The sequence below is a fragment of the Bacidia gigantensis genome, assembly GCF_019456465.1.
Source record: "Bacidia gigantensis strain McMullin 20006 chromosome Unknown contig_180, whole genome shotgun sequence".
Taxonomy (NCBI): domain Eukaryota; kingdom Fungi; phylum Ascomycota; class Lecanoromycetes; order Lecanorales; family Ramalinaceae; genus Bacidia; species Bacidia gigantensis.
Genome location: NW_025408596.1, coordinates 2,520,208 through 2,537,178, shown reverse-complemented (window position 1 = coordinate 2,537,178; position 16,971 = coordinate 2,520,208). Strand labels below are relative to the sequence as shown.

Genomic DNA, 16,971 nt, shown 5'->3' with positions numbered 1-16,971 from the left:
CTGGTTCTTGAAACCTTGTCGAGTAGACCTTCGAATACAGAGCAGACGCGCAGTCTGCCAGAACAAGGGTTCTCGATTCGAAGATCATAAAGTCTAAATCCAACAATCACCTCTTTGATTCTGAGCTTTCTCGAGTTACCTGATCATCAACCAGTTCATTGTACGCATTTATAGTTAGGTGACACCATTAAATGACCAGCGAGTATTTTCTTCTGTCAATGTCCTCGGATTTTTTGTGATAGATTGCGACGCTATCATCGTATAGTCCCATAGGCAGAATGCTGTTGGTATCCCGGCGGCATGCCAGGAGCACCGCGACTTGCTTGAGCCAGTCCCGGTGGCGGAGCGAACCCAGGAGGAGGTGCACCACCAGCAGCTGGAAAAGCTGGCTGTGGTTGTGCATTGTTAAAGCCTGGTGGTAGGAAGCCTTGAGGTGGCCCACCGTAGCCAGCTTGGGAGGGGGGCGGTCTGGCTGGAAGCCCAGAAGGCGGCGCAGGTAACGGCTGGGATGGCGGCGGAGGACGTTGCTGCTGTGGAGGATGAATATTCTGAAAGCCGTTTGGTATCCCTGCTACAGAGAGGCTTCCCGGTCGGTTTAGATCGCTGTTGAGCACCGCCGTAGGTCCTGTTGGAGTGCTACCGGTAAAAAGTCCTGCTGGCAGAGGCTGTACAGTGGGCTGTACACCATGCTTCGTTGCTTGTGCAGCCAGCGTACGCTCGGCTTGATCGCCATGGCGCTCGCCTTTTCCATCTTTTTTGTATGCATACTGAACCGATATTTCCTTGTTCATTAGATATTGTCCATTCATGTTGGCGACAGCATCATCCGAGGCGTCAAAGCTGGCGTATGAAATGAAGCCATAGCCTTTAGATAGATTGGCATCGTCCCGAGCAACCTATCAGATTTAGCATCGTAGGCCGTGCATTAACCCAAGAGCGCACCTTTGGGGCTGTCACTAGAGTGCCAAATCGGCCGAAAGTATCGTAAAGCGTCTGTTCAGAGACCATCGGATCGAGATTGCCCACGAATAGCTCTGCGCCCACCTCTACTGTTTTTTGTTTGTCGGCGGATGCTTTGTTGACCCTGATGGGCTTGCCATAGAGCCTAACCTGGTTCATTATTCTTGCAGCATATTCTGCGTCCTCCTCGCTGATGAACTCAACGAAGCCATAGCCTTGATGAGTCTGTGTGACGCGGTCTTTGGGCAAATGTACATTGACAATACGACCGGCTTGCAGCATCAGCTCCCAAACTAAGCTATCTGTGACTCGCTCGTCGAGATTGCCAATGTATACAGTCGCTTCTTTGTCCTGTTCCCTGCCCAAGTTAGTATGATAAACAATCGGAGGCAGCATAGCATACCAGTGACGCGCGCCAGACATCTCGGATTTTCGTATCAACCACGTTGGTTCAGGGAATAACGAAGCAGGCGGAATCTCGAAAAAGACATGTAATTAAAACCGTAGCGCAAGACAAAAAATTACGACGATCGAAAAGTATGCAGTCTTCATCATATAGAATCTCACCTTACTAGGATCCTTTCTAAGTTCCAACAGAAGTTCAACGTGAGTCATGAGCATGTGGCAACTCTCGGAGGACAGCAAAGTATTCTATACCCCTGGCATTGCGCCCCAACAAAGACTGATCACATCTGCAGGAAAGAATATCAAGAACTCTGGAAGTGGCGAGAGTTGCGGTGCATTAGTATGTACTCTACAGCAAGCCCATCTTTCTGTGCCTTCCATTTAACAAGAAATAGTGGCTATCTGCCGTTGATCATGTATATCGGTGTGCCTCCATCGCGACGCTGAAAATCATCCTAGCTAACAGCGAAAAGGATATACCTGGAGTAGCCCGAAACCGTCATTGTTCCAGTGATTATGACCAAATTCATATAATTAAAGCAAACACTGACTCGAGCCAAAGACTCATATCTCCGTTTGAATGAGCCAAGCAAGGGATCGAAAGACGTGTTGAGTCCTGGCCATGAGCGTCAGGGTCAAGCATGTGGAGCCTGGCTTTGTCTCTTCTGCAGACTCAAATTCGTGGAATGGAGCGAAGTACGGGGCGCTGGTCGAATAGATAATCTCGCCATTCAATTGTAGCTTTTGCGTCATGTTCTGGTGTACATAGTTTTCACACGTGTATATAAAATCTCTTTCCCGCCTCAATACCTAGTTCTTCCTCACCTCGCCAAATGACATGAATGATGCATCACCACGGCTATCTCAATCCTTCGTTGAGTCGATTGCGGGCTTCGCGGCTGGGGTCTTCTCGACATTGGTAAATGGCGTGGAAAGCTGCAAGGACTTACTGATCAGAGCTAGGTTGCGCATCCTCTAGACATCGTTAAGACTCGACTGCAGGGTGCGTATGACCAATTCAGCCCCAGAGTCGTGGACACTTATAAGATGTCATAGTTGAAACAAGAACATCTGCACGGCTAGGAAGCTCCTTTCGGATCCTGCGCCAAATTGTTCGAGATGAACGAAGCATCACGGCATTCTACCGAGGCCTCACGCCGAACCTCATCGGTAACTCGGCCAGTTGGGCACTTTATTTTGTGTGCTACGATAGAATAAAGATGGGTATGGTTGCAAATCGCGGTACGGGAGACTTGTCCTACTACGACTATTTCCTGGCATCAGGCGCCGCGGGTACGTGTCAAATTGGGCGAGAAGAACTTGCTTATGAGCTTACAGCATCTGGCAGGAGCTCTCACAGCGCTATGTACAAATCCCGTCTGGGTTCTCAAAACGCGCATGCTATCGACGTCATCGTCACACCCCGGTGCATATCGATCAATGCTGGATGGCGCTCGACAAATTTACCGGGGTGAAGGTATCATGGGCTTCTATCGGGGCTTACTCCCTTCTATGTTTGGCGTTTCCCACGGCGCTTTGCAGTTCATGGCATACGAGCAACTCAAGAAACGCCGTGCAGAGTATCGTCAGCTTGAAACCTTTGACTATCTCCTGCTCAGCGGCCTTGCTAAGATCTTTGCGGGAAGTGCCACTTACCCATATCAGGTTGTTCGATCGAGGCTGCAGATGTACAACGCAGACAGTACGTACAAGGGCGCAAACGATGTGGTGCGTCAGGTCTGGGCACGAGAAGGCATGGCTGGACTTTACAAAGGATTGGGACCAAATCTGCTGAGAGTGATGCCTAGCACGTGGATCACATTTGTAGTGTATGAGAAAACAAGAGCCTATCTGCAACAGATTGCCGTATAGAAGTGTCGCTAAGGTCACTTTAGACTCGTCATTGCATGAGATCGATAGACTTAAAATATCATCCACGCTTATGGCTCGTACACGATGCGTCCAAGCCCAAAGTGCATGCACCATCACACTGGATGCTTGACCACGAAAGGGCTTGAGCACGGCGACAGATCAGACTTCTCGTGAAGGTTGAGGTCTATTTTCAAGAGAAACGACGACAGCAATTGTCCATTGGCGTTTCAGACCTTTCCATTCTAGCCTTCCTAACGCCCGATATAGAATTGGGCATATTGGTCCAAGCGGCGTGTGGGCCATCAACTTGGGAAGAATACGCGACCGCGCGCCGAAGGAAAATAGAAAGCGAGAGATAGAACCCCTTCCTTGGCCAGCTGTTCCGATTGTGGTGCTCTATCAAAGGGTTTGCATTCTGTGTTTGCAAGCACGCTTCTTGCGCTCATGTTGTTATCGGCTCAACATGATATCCAGAAGGGTCTCGCTAAGATAGTTAGATGTGTGCCAGTCCTCTCTAGGTCTAGCTGCGGATGTGGCCGCTCTAGGGGCCGAGCAGCCCACCTCAAGCTCGCCGTGTCAATCTCTCTTAAAGTAGCGTGGCTCCGTCGTCAACTCCAACAATCTTCTCCCTGCCACTTACCTCAGGTTCACGATCATTCGGCCTCATCAGTTCAACCCACCATTGATCTGTATTTTATTCACTTTCGGATTCACTGACTTCGACAGGCTGCTTTCAGTCCAGCTCACTTGCGGCTAGCCTTTGGAGCATCACGTCTGCGGCCTGGGGTCCTCTCAGCCTCGCATTGACTGATCATCCAAGTTGAACAACCACTTCTCGTCAGATAGCGATCGTCAGAGCAGACTCGTCCCCTACGCGCCTGTAACGTGCATCGATAATTCTCCGATCGCCTGAGCGTCACGTCTGCGGCTTTTGTTTGCGACAAGTATCCAACCCTACATTAGCTTTACCCTTTTCTCCGGGACGTGGAGTCATCCCGCGTATCTGCTTTCCCCTTAATATTGGGCAGGCCAGTCCATTTGGAAGAAGCATAACATCTAGCCAACATGTATAATGCGCATCGAGGGATGGCACAGCCTGCGCCTAATCAGCGCCTGGAGGAATGCTTAGTGGGCATTAGAGAAGAGTTCGCAAATGCAACAAGCAGTGCTGGTGAAAGTGATCAGAGGAGTGAGTTCCCGTTTCTCCCTTTCTCGGAGGCGGGAGTGGGCTCTTTGCTCGCTGCCTTGGAGCCTGAAGGCTTCTCGACCTGTTATGCACTTTGAGCCCCTGCCTGCACGTTGGATCACCAATTTAGATTGATCGACTGACTCACTTATGTCACTGTAGTGCAAGCCCAATTGCAAGAGATGGAAATGGTTAGACAAAGGGTCTTTGAACTCGAGCGCAATCAACAACTCATCAAGCAGAAGTTTGTTCTCCACACCGACCCTCTAGATCCCTGGCTTACGTTGGAATCAGATATGAGGAAGACATTGCGCGCTTACGTCACGAGCTCGAAGCGCGTGGTGGACCACCTTCGCACCTAGGAGTGAGTGGTCTACCCGGTCATGGCACCGCCCATGGAGGACCAGCACCTCCAAATATTGGTCACGGCCCAAGCAATCTGTTTGGTGGAATCATGTCAAATCAGAGCGGACAAGGCCAACCTGGTTTGGCGCCTTTGACCCAAGATCAGCAGCAACAACAGCAGCAGCAGCAGCAGCAACAACAACAACAGCAGCAGCAGCAGCAGCAACAACAGCAGCAGCAGCAGCAGCAGCAGCAGCAGCAGCAGCAGCAGCAACAGCAGCAACAACAACAGCAACAGCAGCAGCAAGGTCCCCCACCACACCAGATGCCCCAGCCACCACAGCCACTGCAGCAACAACAGGGGCCGTACCAGAGCAGCTATCCCCACCAACCGCTAGTCAATGGTAAGCAAAATCTCCTTTCCGCCCGCAAATTCTCTCGAAGCATGCTACGATCCAGGTGTTGATATGCATTTTGTCAGGCTATAATTCTCAGAATCAATTGGCATCTCCTGGGGCGGGCAAACCACCTCGCAATACAATCGGACCGCGCGGTCACGCAAGTACACCTCAACAGAACCAGCCTCTACCTTATGGAGGTCTGTCCCCTCCTCCTATGAGTCGTCCAAGTCCTCCTCCTGGCCCACAGTATCCTAGCGTGGGCAACGTACTCGCAGATCTGAATCCCGACGAGCTGAGACCCGATCAAAAGCGTGAGGGGCCGGACTGGTACGCAGTCTTCAACCCTGCTATCCGACGACAATTGGATATTGATTTGGTCTGTAATCTTGCCCACGAAAGTGTCGTTTGCTGCGTGAGGTTCAGTCATGATGGTACCAGAGTGGCGACCGGATGCAATCGATCTGCGCAGATCTTCGATGTAGCGACTGGGAACAAGCTGACTACTTTGCAAGACGACACTGTCGATAAAGATGGTGATCTTTACATTCGGAGTGTATGCTTCAGCCCTGATGGTGCATTTCTCGCGACCGGCGCAGAAGACAAACAAATTCGAGTTTGTGAAACCCGGGCCTCAATCTGACTCTAGCTAATTTTCTCAGGTCTGGGATATTCAAAGCCGCACTATCCGACACACATTCGCTGGTCATGAGCAAGACATTTATTCGCTGGATTTCGCACGCAATGGTCGCCTCATCGCTTCAGGCAGCGGTGATCACACTGTTCGGGTTTGGGACATTCAGCGTGGCGGCGAAGTGCTCACCCTCACTATTGAAGACGGCGTTACTACCGTGGCCATTTCTCCTAGTGGAGAGTATGTAGCCGCCGGCTCACTTGATAAAAGTGTGCGAGTGTGGGATATCAATACTGGCACTGTCATGGGTAGACTTGATGGACCCGACGGTCACACAGACAGCGTCTACAGCGTCGCATTCTCACCCGATGGTGAATGTTTGGTAAGTGGAAGCTTGGACAAGACGATTAAGATGTGGCAATTGGCACCTGACAACAGAGGCTTGGCTTCGCGAGGTGGTCGGTGCATCAGAACGTTCGAGGGGCACAAGGTATGCTTTTATACCCTAACCACTGAAACGCGACTTGGCTGACCATCTTTAAGGACTTCGTGCTCTCCGTGGCTTTGACTCCGGACAACGAATGGGTACTTAGCGGGTCCAAAGACCGAGGGGTACAGTTTTGGAACTCGAGAACCGGTGATACCCAATTAATGCTACAAGGCCACAAGAATTCTGGTTTGTTCTCCATGCATTTCAAGTTGAAATCGTCGAATCTAACAGTGCACACTATCAGTCATCTCCGTTGCTCCAAGCCCAATTGGTGAGCTGTTTGCCACTGGTAGTGGCGACATGCGTGCAAGGATTTGGAGGTATGTTTGTTGTGAGCTAGAAGCAGCGATTTCTGCTAAGACTACCGACACAGGTTCTCGCCATACCGAGGGTAATTTCTAACATGTATATACGCTGCACACGCGAGCTTCGACGCACAATCCGGAGAAAGGTCTCTACCTGTGCATATCAGAAGTAATGTTTGGGTTTGAAGTTGGTGTCTGGTGGGAAAGTGGTCGAGGCAGACCACTCGTCAAGAGGCTCATTGTATATTGCCAACCACAGATGTATTCGACATCATTATTCAAGACGCTAGAGATCTCATCCGCACAGCGCACAGGGATCTCTCCATTCCTGATTCAATAGAAATGTTTGCTACGAACGGTCACTATCCCAAGTAACAGTGACAGGCAGTCTATTTCATCTGGCTTATATAGCTTCCAGCGGTGCCGGGCAGAAGATGTGCCGAAACGGAGAAGCGGCGCACCCGGCGAAGGCTTATCTTATCGGCCATCCGATCTCTAGAGGATGTTGATGACCGACGGGAGGCAGCGGGGATTCAGGCATGGACTCCGATGGACAGCTTATATATCCTCTCAATGCATCTTATACCCTTTGAGATGGAGAACATCCTCCCCACTCGTTCTCGTTATCTTTTATCACTATGAATACTAGTTTGCATCGATAGCTACAAAGCATGGATACACTACTGTTAGCTTCCCTACCAGCAAACTTGGCCTTGCGCACCTATCCGCTCTCCGCTGTACTTCCATGATAAGTGCTAATAGATGCACCAAATAGCACCGCCGATGTCGCCGCAAACAACCCTCGCTATCGACGGAAGTCGAGCACTTTCGTTGATGCCATCCACGACATGCCCGAGACTGGAGAGTTAGCCCCGGCGCAGCTCTACAGCACAGAATCCGGACGTCTCTTCCATTCTGGGAGGATTGTGATAGTCACGGTAGGCCTGCCTGCAAGAGGGAAGACCCACCTCAGCGTTGCGCTCGCGAGATATCTCAGATGGCTTGGCGTGAAGACACAAGTCTTCCACCTTGGTGATTACAGAAGAGCTCATGTTGGGCCTGGCAAGGATGTTCCTGAAGACTATTTTCATGTCAATGCAAGTCCAACCTCGGTGCTCATGAGGCAAAAAATCCTGAAGAAGTGTCGGGACGACATCTATCATTTCTTGAACAATGAGAATGGTCAGGTCGCTATATACGATGCTGTCAACCCCCTAGCGGCTGGGAGACGGAGTCTAGCTAAGGAGTTCTCGAAACATGAGGCTCAGACGCTTTTCATTGAAAGTGCATGCGATGATGAGAGGATCATTGAGGAAAACGTGAGAAGCGTCAAGATATCTAGCCCTGATTATGTGGGGTGGGATGAGGATGAAGCGGTCAAGCATTACCTAGCCAGAATGAAAGCGAAAATACCTCATTTTGAGACTATGGATGAATCTGAATTGAATTACATCAAAATGATAAATGCAGGGGAACGAATCTCCGTGAACAATTGCAGCTTCGGGTATGTAAGCCATCGCATCGTATTTTACCTCCTCAACCTGCACATCAAGTCGAGGCACACATATTTTGCTCGCGCAGGCACGTCGAATGAGGAAGACTCTTACAAGGTCGACGCATGTTTGTCGCAACAAGGATTAGATTATGCGAAGAAGATGAGTGAGACATTGCTCGCTCATCGTGAGACGGAACGGCAAGCTTTGATCGACAACGGAGGCCCAGACATACCACTCAAACCACTTACTGTTTGGGCATCGACGAGGCGAAGAACCGTAGAAACGAGCCAATTTTTGTTTGAAAAAGGGTATCGAGTGCGACAAAGGAGTCAGCTTAGCCAACTGAACCCAGGTGTTTGCGAGAAAAAAAGTGAAAGACGAATCAGGATTGAGTACCCTGAGGAAGTAGCAAAGCACGGGCAAGATCCTTACCATCACCGTTATCCAAGGGCAGAGGTATGTATGACAAAAATCGTCTGTGCATGGACGAACTGATGAAGGCAGTCTTACCATGATCTTGCTGTTCGACTAGAACCAATCATTCTCGAACTCGAGCGAGAACAGAATGATCTCTTGATTATTGCACATGAAAGTGTTTTACGGGTTCTATACGGCTATCTTATGGCCTGCAATGCCACAGACATACCTTCGCTCTCTTTCCCCAGGGATGAGATCATCGAAATCATCCCGGCGTCCTACAACAACGAAGCCTCTCGGTAAAACCACCTTCAGCGAAAATCGCTTAGCGGACATTGCTGACTCCAAGGTCTTCTCAGTATCAAGGTGCCGGATCAACCACAAGAACTTATCCCACCGTCACCGGAGGATATCAGAATCCCCGTTCCTCCAAGCGGATCTATCACGCCCATGAAGCTTGACACGCCACCAAAATCGGGAGTCAATTCTCCACGTGTGAACATCGGTTCATCCTCAAACGGGAGTCTAACGCCGCTCGAGTCGGGAGTAGGCCAGCATTTGCTGGTGGAAAGGGTGAAGAGGAATTAGTACCTAGCTTGTACATGCACGAGAACCATCAAATATTCTTACGCGAGCGACGCCGCTTGAAATAATCCATAGACCAAGAAAGCCTTAGGTGCTCGGACAGATTGACTATGACATGGCCCATGGTGTTTTACTGTACTTGCTTGAAGTAAATGCCAAAGCCATCTAGTGCTGTAGCTACACGGCTTGTTGGTGGAAATGGGGTGAGCTGCTGGTTTGACAGTGCAGTGGATAAGGAAAGGACTTCTCCACAGGGGATGAAGATCAGCCTCCATGCAAGGTCGAAACAAAGAAAATATTATCGTTGTGTTGTATTTCATACTGTTCACCGCCATCAAGTTCCCAGTCGGCATCGTTGATGAGAACCAGAATTCCAGGCCTCCTACGACACACTGGGTTACCATCAAAAGGATTTACCTCGTTAAGATTGACGTACACAGTACCGTCCAACACAAACATCTCTTTTCGGGGATCTCTCATCAAGTTGTCGCACAGGTAGTGGACAAGGAAAGCGATGTTCACTGGTTTGCCGTTTTTCTGGACCTTCGGGACGGAAAGGGTATGTTTCCTAATATTTGAGAACAGTATTTCAAGGCCACCGCTGGTGAAATTGAGCGAGTCCGTTAATGAACTTGGCAAGAAACACACCTGAATTCTACAATGACCGGCAGATGGTCGATTCTCTCATGGTCGATTTCCATACTGAACTTCCGTTGGAGTTATGTGGTATGTAAGGCTTGATGATCAGGAGGGTGCTATCTGGTGTACCTTATCAAAAGTTCTCGACTCCTTTACTTGAGCTTTAGAAACCCAGTACAAGATATACTCGTCCGTGACTCCCCTACCCCGCCACACCCTTCAACTGGCCAATATGTAGGCTGACTAGAAGTGATTAGAAATGCGCATCTCCACAGCTGCGTATATCTAATCATTAATGCATATCATTTGGACTAGCCGGTTGGAGACTGTGGCTTAGATAATTGCCACATCCAAAAGTCACCACTTTTTCCACACATACGACCACAGTATGCTTCAAGCACGGCAAAACTTAATCCACGCTTAGCTTCGAAAATTTTCCACACGATTGATTGCTTTTATGTCTGAATTCAAGGCAGCCTACTTTGCCGCTGGTGGTAACAGGCATCCTTCAGCAGCTGATTGGGACTGTCGATCCGGACTACTAGCATTCGGAGCTGATCAAAACGTAGCAATTTGGAGCCCGTTAGTAAGTAAAGACCCTGGATAGTGTCATTATTCAACGAGACTTAGTATGCAGCCAGTCAAGAGACCATAAATCCGTAAAATGTCTTTTGGCTGGCCACAAAAACACCGTCAATGCTGTCAAATTCTTCCCCACGCTTCAGGGATGCTCTCCAATTATCGTCAGCGGCTCTACCGACAAGACAATCCGGATATGGAGGATGTCGGAAAGTGAAGGCCAAGTGATTCGAATCCTCGACGATCATGCTTCATCCGTTAATTGCATATCTGTAAATTCGCATCCGAATCTAGTCGTGTCTGGCTCAGCAGACTCGATAATCAAAATCTGGCATCTAGACTTAGAGGGCCCGGTTGTGGAAACAACTTTACTACAGACAATTGATCTTGCTCCACGATTTTTACCTCTTACTACAGCACTGCACTCTTTGAATCAAAATCGAGATCTTGTTCTGGCCGTCGCTGGCACAAGCAGCACCGCTCATGTCTACGTTAAGTTGAAAGGGGGAATCTTCGAGCATCAAGCCTCCTTGACTGGCCATGAAGGCTGGATAAGATCCCTCTCGATCAGTGAAGAGTTCCAATGTCCGCAAAGCGATTTAGTCCTCGCTTCTGCAAGTCAAGATAAGTATATCCGCCTCTGGCGTATTGCTAGAACGGTACCGACTGTTCCGTCTCATCAAGTCGATTTGGTTGATGCTTTCGAAGAATCGCTTTCTAACAAGAGGCACAAGCTGCAAAGCTCATCGGGACATCATATGCTTACGTTCGAAGCGTTGTTGCTCGGCCATGAAGATTGGATTTATACAGTTTCGTGGCACCTACAGCAAGGTAAATTGCAGCTTCTCTCTGCGTCTGCAGATAACTCTCTTGCTATTTGGCAGCCAGAAGCTTCCTCTGGCATCTGGATACCAGTGACAAGACTTGGAGAGATTAGTCTCCAGAAGGGCTCGACAACGGCAAGTGGCAGCACAGGAGGCTTCTGGGTTGGGCTCTGGTCTCCGGATGGAACGAGTGTGGTCAGTCTTGGAAGGACTGGTAGCTGGAGATTGTGGATGTATAATGAAAAGGAAGATCGCTGGTTGCAACATTCCGGTATTAGTGGCCACACAAAATCGATTACTGACATAGCTTGGTCCAAAGACGGAAACTATTTATTATCTACCAGCTCTGATCAAACAACTAGGTTGAACGCTGAGTCGATCAAAGACGGTCTGGCATCATGGCAGGAATTGGCACGGCCTCAGATCCACGGCTACGATCTCAACTGTATTGACTCTATCAGCTCGACTCAATTCATTTCTGGAGCGGACGAAAAGCTCCTTCGGGTCTTTGACGAGCCTCGGCAAACCGCGGAGCTATTGCGACGACTATGTGGCATACACAGCGCGGAAGAGCACAAACTTACAGACTCAGCAAGCATGCCTGTCCTTGGTTTATCCAACAAAGCCGGTACAGAGCCAGACGATGAGCGGAATACCATGAAAGGGACCGTGGGAAACGGAGGGATGATGGAGAATAAGCAGATAGATACTGCTGCCATGACCATGCCAACGGAAGATCAATTAGCGAGGCATACTCTATGGCCTGAGCGAGAAAAGCTTTACGGTCACGGCTACGAGATATCAGCAGTAGCAGCCTCTCATGACGGCACGCTCGTCGCAACAAGTTGCAAAGCTAGCTCGCTGTCTCACGCTGTCATAAGGCTGTACACTACCAAAGACTGGCGGGAGGTCAAGCCCGCGCTGAAGGCGCATTCGTTGACGGTCACGGCCCTTGCATTTGCGAATGATGACAAATATCTCCTTAGCACTGGTAGAGATAGACAATGGGCTGTCTTCGAGAGAGATAGCACAAATGCCTCCAACTACATAGTCAAGCATGCCAATCCAAAGGGCCACTCGAGGATGATTCTCGATGCTTGTTGGTCCGCAGAGACTATGGGAAGAGTGTTTGCGACCGCTGGGCGTGACAAGGCGGTTAAAATTTGGCTCATGGGCAATGGGCAGGTTGGTTTAGTATCGAACACGTTGTACCCCTCTGCAGTTAGCGCGCTTGACTTTGGGCCCGAGCTATTCAAGGGACGTCGTCTGTTGGCCGTGGGCACAGAATCTGGCGATCTCATTCTGCAAGAGGTCATTTTCGGATCATGGGAGACTTCGGCGATGGTAAGGATAAAGGAATCGTGAGTTCTGATGTTCCTCACTGGGAGTATGAGGCTAACGAGTCAAGTTTGCGGCCCTCGAAAGCTATTACCAGACTTAAGTGGCGGCCGAGGAGGGACGAAGGGGAGAATGCGCGTGTGGAACTTGCCATTGCCAGTGATGACAGCTCACTGAGGATCCTCCGTGCAGTTGAGGATGGGAGGAAGATCTAACATCAGCATTCCCTAAAATACTCTTCAGGCGTCGACAGTCAGAAAGGCCAACAAAAGAGCAGGACCCTTGGAAGTGATATCGATTATCGCCAAGATATCTCCGTGCTTAGTCATTGTACGCGTTTTCCCCCTTCCCCGAGCCGTAGTGGGAGCCAAGCTCAGACAAATGCCAAGACATTAGTTTCGGGCGATGAACGGAGATGAAACAGCCAACCCTAAAAAATACACAGCCCTATGGACTAGCGAATCCTTTCAGGACTGCGCAATCTCAGCCTTGCTCACTCTCACTCCCTCCCCCCCCCGACCAGCAACAGCCAACAGCATTATTGCGGATGTTACATGACACTGGTCTGAAGATCGCACGAAGGATTTCCCGTGATTACCATTTACCATAGCTGTCTGACTGAGCGGCTACCTCTGGGGCACGATGCCAATTGACAAATCACAAGGCCCCTCAGTCTGGCATAATTGGTCAATCCATCGTCTAGTTCCGTCTATCACACTTCAATCTGACTACTGCCTTCGCTTAGCTGCACATTTAATCCGATCATTCGTACCTGTCTTTGACGTGGCTGCCGGGCCCAACAAGTTCTGTGCACCCCTCATCCCGGTAGGTGCCTGCATTGCCTTTCAGCGTGACTCTGCTATCATGTCACTCATGTTGGGTCGCTCTCTCTGAATCTCACTGTGTAACCACAACGAGAACAAGTCTCAATGGATTGAAGAAGCTGCTGTGCTATCCTAAATTTGTCGGATTTTGCTGGTCATACCATGTTGCCGTCCGCTTGCATCGGGCATCGAGCTAGCTGTTAGACGGATTCCCTAACGGTATTTGGCCCCTTCATGCTGATCTAGCTGCATGTTAGCTGCTTTTAACCACCCGCACAAGCTTGCCTCAATCTATTCGCAGTTCTGTTCAAAAGCTCAGCCTCACAGGACTCCACTTCCCCAGGTGGCTACTTGCTTCTGTGAGGTGCCACTTCTCCTACCTCTTCAGGTCCACTAACCAGCTCGCAATGGGCTCACCAAACAGTGAAAAACTCCAGGTCAGTATCTACCATGAGCCACCGCCTGTGGCGACAATGTGCTGATTCCTCCAGCCTATCGCTGGGTATCGCGAGATCCATCATGATGCCAGCGGCAGGCTCGAAGACAATTTCGATGGACGGTAAGTCGAGAATATAGGCGGCGGACAGTTCAAGTATCTGCTGAAACCAAGCGCAACAGAATCATCAATCCTATCGCGCATTACAACGATGATGAGCTGTCTCGCGATGTTGAAGACTTTTACAGGCATGAGATCCTCCGTCAATCGCCCGAGCATCGTATCCAGGATCCTATAGACAGGAGTAGACTCGGTCTCTTTCAAAAAGCTGCGCGAATCGCCCGAAATCCTCAGAACACGAACAACATTACCGAACTCACGGAAGAAGACAAAGCCGCGTTGAGGCAGGAGAAAGAACACATCCTCAGACAACCCTGGAAACTCTGGCTTACACTTATTACATGTTCCTGTGGAGCTCTTGTTCAAGGATGGAGTCAGACTGGCATCAATGGCGCCAACACCGCCTGGGGAGACGACCTACAGCTTACGAAAGAAAAGACCGCCCGTGATTGGCTTTTTGGATTGGTGAACGCTGCTCCATATCTTGCGGCTGGCTTGATTGGATGTCTGTTCATTGACCCACTCAACGACGGCTTGAAGCTGGGTAGGAGGGGCACGATCTTTGTGGCCGCAATATTCTCTCTTTTTGCGGCCATTGGCTGTGCCGTATCGCAGATATGGTATCAGCTACTTGTTTCGAGACTATTGCTCGGTATTGGTATGGGTCTGAAAGCCAGCACAATTCCAATCTTTGGTAGGTCCAGGCTTTTCTTTCGACTTAATGCCTCGGGGCATTGTGCGTACACACTATGAAATCGCTGCTAAATTGAATTTTCATCACAGCGGCTGAGATAAGTCCCACAAGAATCAGAGGTAGTATCGTCATGTTTTGGCAGGTACGTTGATCGTCGTCAAATGGTAGCGCAGTGGCTAAATTAATCTCTCTGTCTTAGCTCTTTGACGCATTTGGCATCCTACTGTAATTATTGACCGCCAGCTATACGACACTGAGGCCCACTGACATCAATTCAGGGGCTACTGTGGGAATTTAATCGTTCTCAAGTCTAGCATTGCTTGGCGCCTCCAAGCAGGGTCGTCCTTCATTCCAGCGGTCCCTCTACTCTTTTTGATATACCTCTGTCCAGGTGAGCCTCTACCACTGCCGTAGTTTCCCAGACGTGATGTGTTAACTTTATCTCAGAGTCGCCGCGCTGGTACATCAAACATGGACAACTCCTTTCCGCCTTTCAATCCGCCCACGCACTGAGGGGAAATGAGCTATTGGCAGCTCGGGACATTTATCTGCTCTTTAAACAAATACAGGTCGAAGAAGACTACCTTATTCGATACCAGAACAGCGGCCTACGATATAACCTAGAGGGTAGCCAAGTTGTGGTCCGCAAGTCGAGTTATTTCCGCCGCGTCAGTGAACTCATCACCCTTGGCCGTATCCGGCGAGCAACTCTAGCTTCAGTTATCGTAATGCTGTCACAGCAACTCTGTGGGATCAACATTGTAGGACTGCCCGTTCATTCCTTCGCTTTCTTCTTTTCCCTCCGGAACAAATTCTGATGGTTAAACTAGATCAGTTTCTACAGCTCCAACTTCTTCCTAGCCGTGACGGTCAAGGACAAAAATGCTCCAGCCTTTGCAGAACTGAGGAAGGTAAGCAATATCGCCTCCAGCTCTTCCTGGATTTCTTGAGATATTAATTCTACTCAGGCCCTCCTCTTCTCCTTCGGGACAGGTCTCACCAATTTCATGTAATTACCCCTTAAATCAGCCGACAAGTCTTTTCATAGTAAGCTTACACTCTATCAAGCTTCACCTTTCCTGCGATCCGCACCATCGACAAGCTCGGTCGCCGTAAACTCCTTCTCTACACGTTTCCAAATATGGCCTGGCTCCTCCTCGCCATCGGCTTTTCCTACGAATCCAAAGGCGGACGTTCACTTCCTCTCGTAGGAACTTTCACCATCATTTTCGTCGCCGTCTACTCCCTTGGTGGAGGCCCCGTGCCATTCACGTACAGCGCTGAAGCCTTCCCGCTCAGTCATCGTGAAGTCGGTATGGGTGCCGCCGTCGCTACAAATCTATTCTTCGCCGGCTTATTAGGGCTCATGTACCCTCGCATGAACACGAAGCTCGGATCGGCGAAGACATTAGGAATATTCTGCGCACTGTGTATGATAGCCTTCTTTCTAGTATTTTTCTTCGTGCCCGAGACCTCGCAATGCTCGCTTGAGGATCTGGACTTTAGGTTTGGAGTCTTGACCAAGAAACACGTACGCCATCAGAAAGACACCATCCAATGGTATTCGAAGTCCAAAGTCAAGCGGGGCGAGAAACCGAGTTTGTACTTCATGGACCAGCCTATCCATGTCGTTGAATCTGGCAATTGGGACATGGGCGGAGGAAGTGGGTATGATCCTCGGGGTGTGGAAGGCTTACAGGATGATGTGAGTGGGCGGGGCAGCATGAGTTCCCAAAGGGTATACGAAGCTGGTGGGTACGCCAACGGGCCCCCAGATGATGTATCGCGCACGAGCTCGGTGCATGAAATAGTGTATGAGATTGGCGAGGGGCGGCCAGCAGATCAATCCGCAGATTGGTACATCCGGCCTGGCGAGATCGGGGAGTCGAAAGGCTTGAAGATCTGACGGCAAAACCCATTTAGTCAACGGCAGTAAGAATCGAGTAGTCTTCAGCCGGGTAATTATTAATGGTGAATGATATGAGAGGTCAAGATTCGAGCCCGATTTCCAAGTCTCATGGTACCTCACAACCTGACATATAAAACCTCATAATCGCTCCGTTCGAATATTCAAATAGTGAGACCAACGCGGCTTTGTTCTTTTGCAAGGGTATCTCATCGCCGCATAGCGTTGATATCATAATCATACTTCCTGTATACAAATTGTCAAGTCCTGATAACGCCAAAATCCCCAATGTCGCCTCTGCCATGCTGAAACTCATTGCCAAGGGATACAATTTCTAGCTTGGCACATGTCTCTCGAGATCTTCACCCTTGACTCCACAGCAAGGCCTCCAGCAGGCCATTGCTATTATTGTATCGACATAGATACTTCCGACCACTAAATGTTCATCAGATATTTGCAGAATGAATTCCTCGGCCACCACGGCGATGCAAGTCAAATAGACCGAGAAGAATCATCCA

The 16,971-nt window shown here is 49.6% G+C and overlaps 5 protein-coding genes across 5 annotated transcripts; 3 read left to right on the top strand and 2 right to left on the bottom strand.

Moving 5' to 3' along the window:
- Positions 1–254: 254 nt before the first annotated feature.
- Positions 255–1,575, bottom strand: KY384_003690 (uncharacterized protein; the record flags this gene model as incomplete). The annotated part of the gene is made up of 4 exons (XM_044812203.1): positions 255–896; positions 943–1,318; positions 1,364–1,437; positions 1,528–1,575. 4 exons carry the CDS (start codon positions 1,573–1,575, stop codon positions 255–257), a joined length of 1,140 nt encoding a protein of 379 aa, XP_044671336.1.
- Positions 1,576–4,302: 2,727 nt separating this feature from the next.
- Positions 4,303–9,096, top strand: KY384_003689 (uncharacterized protein; the record flags this gene model as incomplete). The annotated part of the gene is made up of 10 exons (XM_044812202.1): positions 4,303–4,426; positions 4,586–4,667; positions 4,718–5,172; positions 5,250–5,782; positions 5,829–6,290; positions 6,344–6,476; positions 6,535–6,610; positions 7,371–8,547; positions 8,596–8,807; positions 8,868–9,096. 10 exons carry the CDS (start codon positions 4,303–4,305, stop codon positions 9,094–9,096), a joined length of 3,483 nt encoding a protein of 1,160 aa, XP_044671335.1.
- Positions 9,097–9,357: 261 nt separating this feature from the next.
- On the bottom strand, positions 9,358–9,794 carry KY384_003688 (uncharacterized protein; the record flags this gene model as incomplete). The annotated part of the gene is made up of 2 exons (XM_044812201.1): positions 9,358–9,694; positions 9,742–9,794. The coding sequence occupies 2 exons, from the start codon at positions 9,792–9,794 to the stop codon at positions 9,358–9,360; spliced, it is 390 nt and encodes a 129-aa protein (XP_044671334.1).
- A 395-nt stretch (positions 9,795–10,189) lies between these two features.
- KY384_003687 (uncharacterized protein) lies at positions 10,190–12,500 on the top strand (the record flags this gene model as incomplete). The annotated part of the gene is made up of 2 exons (XM_044812200.1): positions 10,190–10,318; positions 10,374–12,500. The coding sequence occupies 2 exons, from the start codon at positions 10,190–10,192 to the stop codon at positions 12,498–12,500; spliced, it is 2,256 nt and encodes a 751-aa protein (XP_044671333.1).
- A 1,204-nt stretch (positions 12,501–13,704) lies between these two features.
- On the top strand, positions 13,705–16,453 carry KY384_003686 (uncharacterized protein; the record flags this gene model as incomplete). Its single annotated transcript, XM_044812199.1, has 7 exons — positions 13,705–13,734; positions 13,789–13,856; positions 13,916–14,547; positions 14,995–15,308; positions 15,378–15,458; positions 15,516–15,556; positions 15,616–16,453. 7 exons carry the CDS (start codon positions 13,705–13,707, stop codon positions 16,451–16,453), a joined length of 2,004 nt encoding a protein of 667 aa, XP_044671332.1.
- Positions 16,454–16,971: the final 518 nt, after the last annotated feature.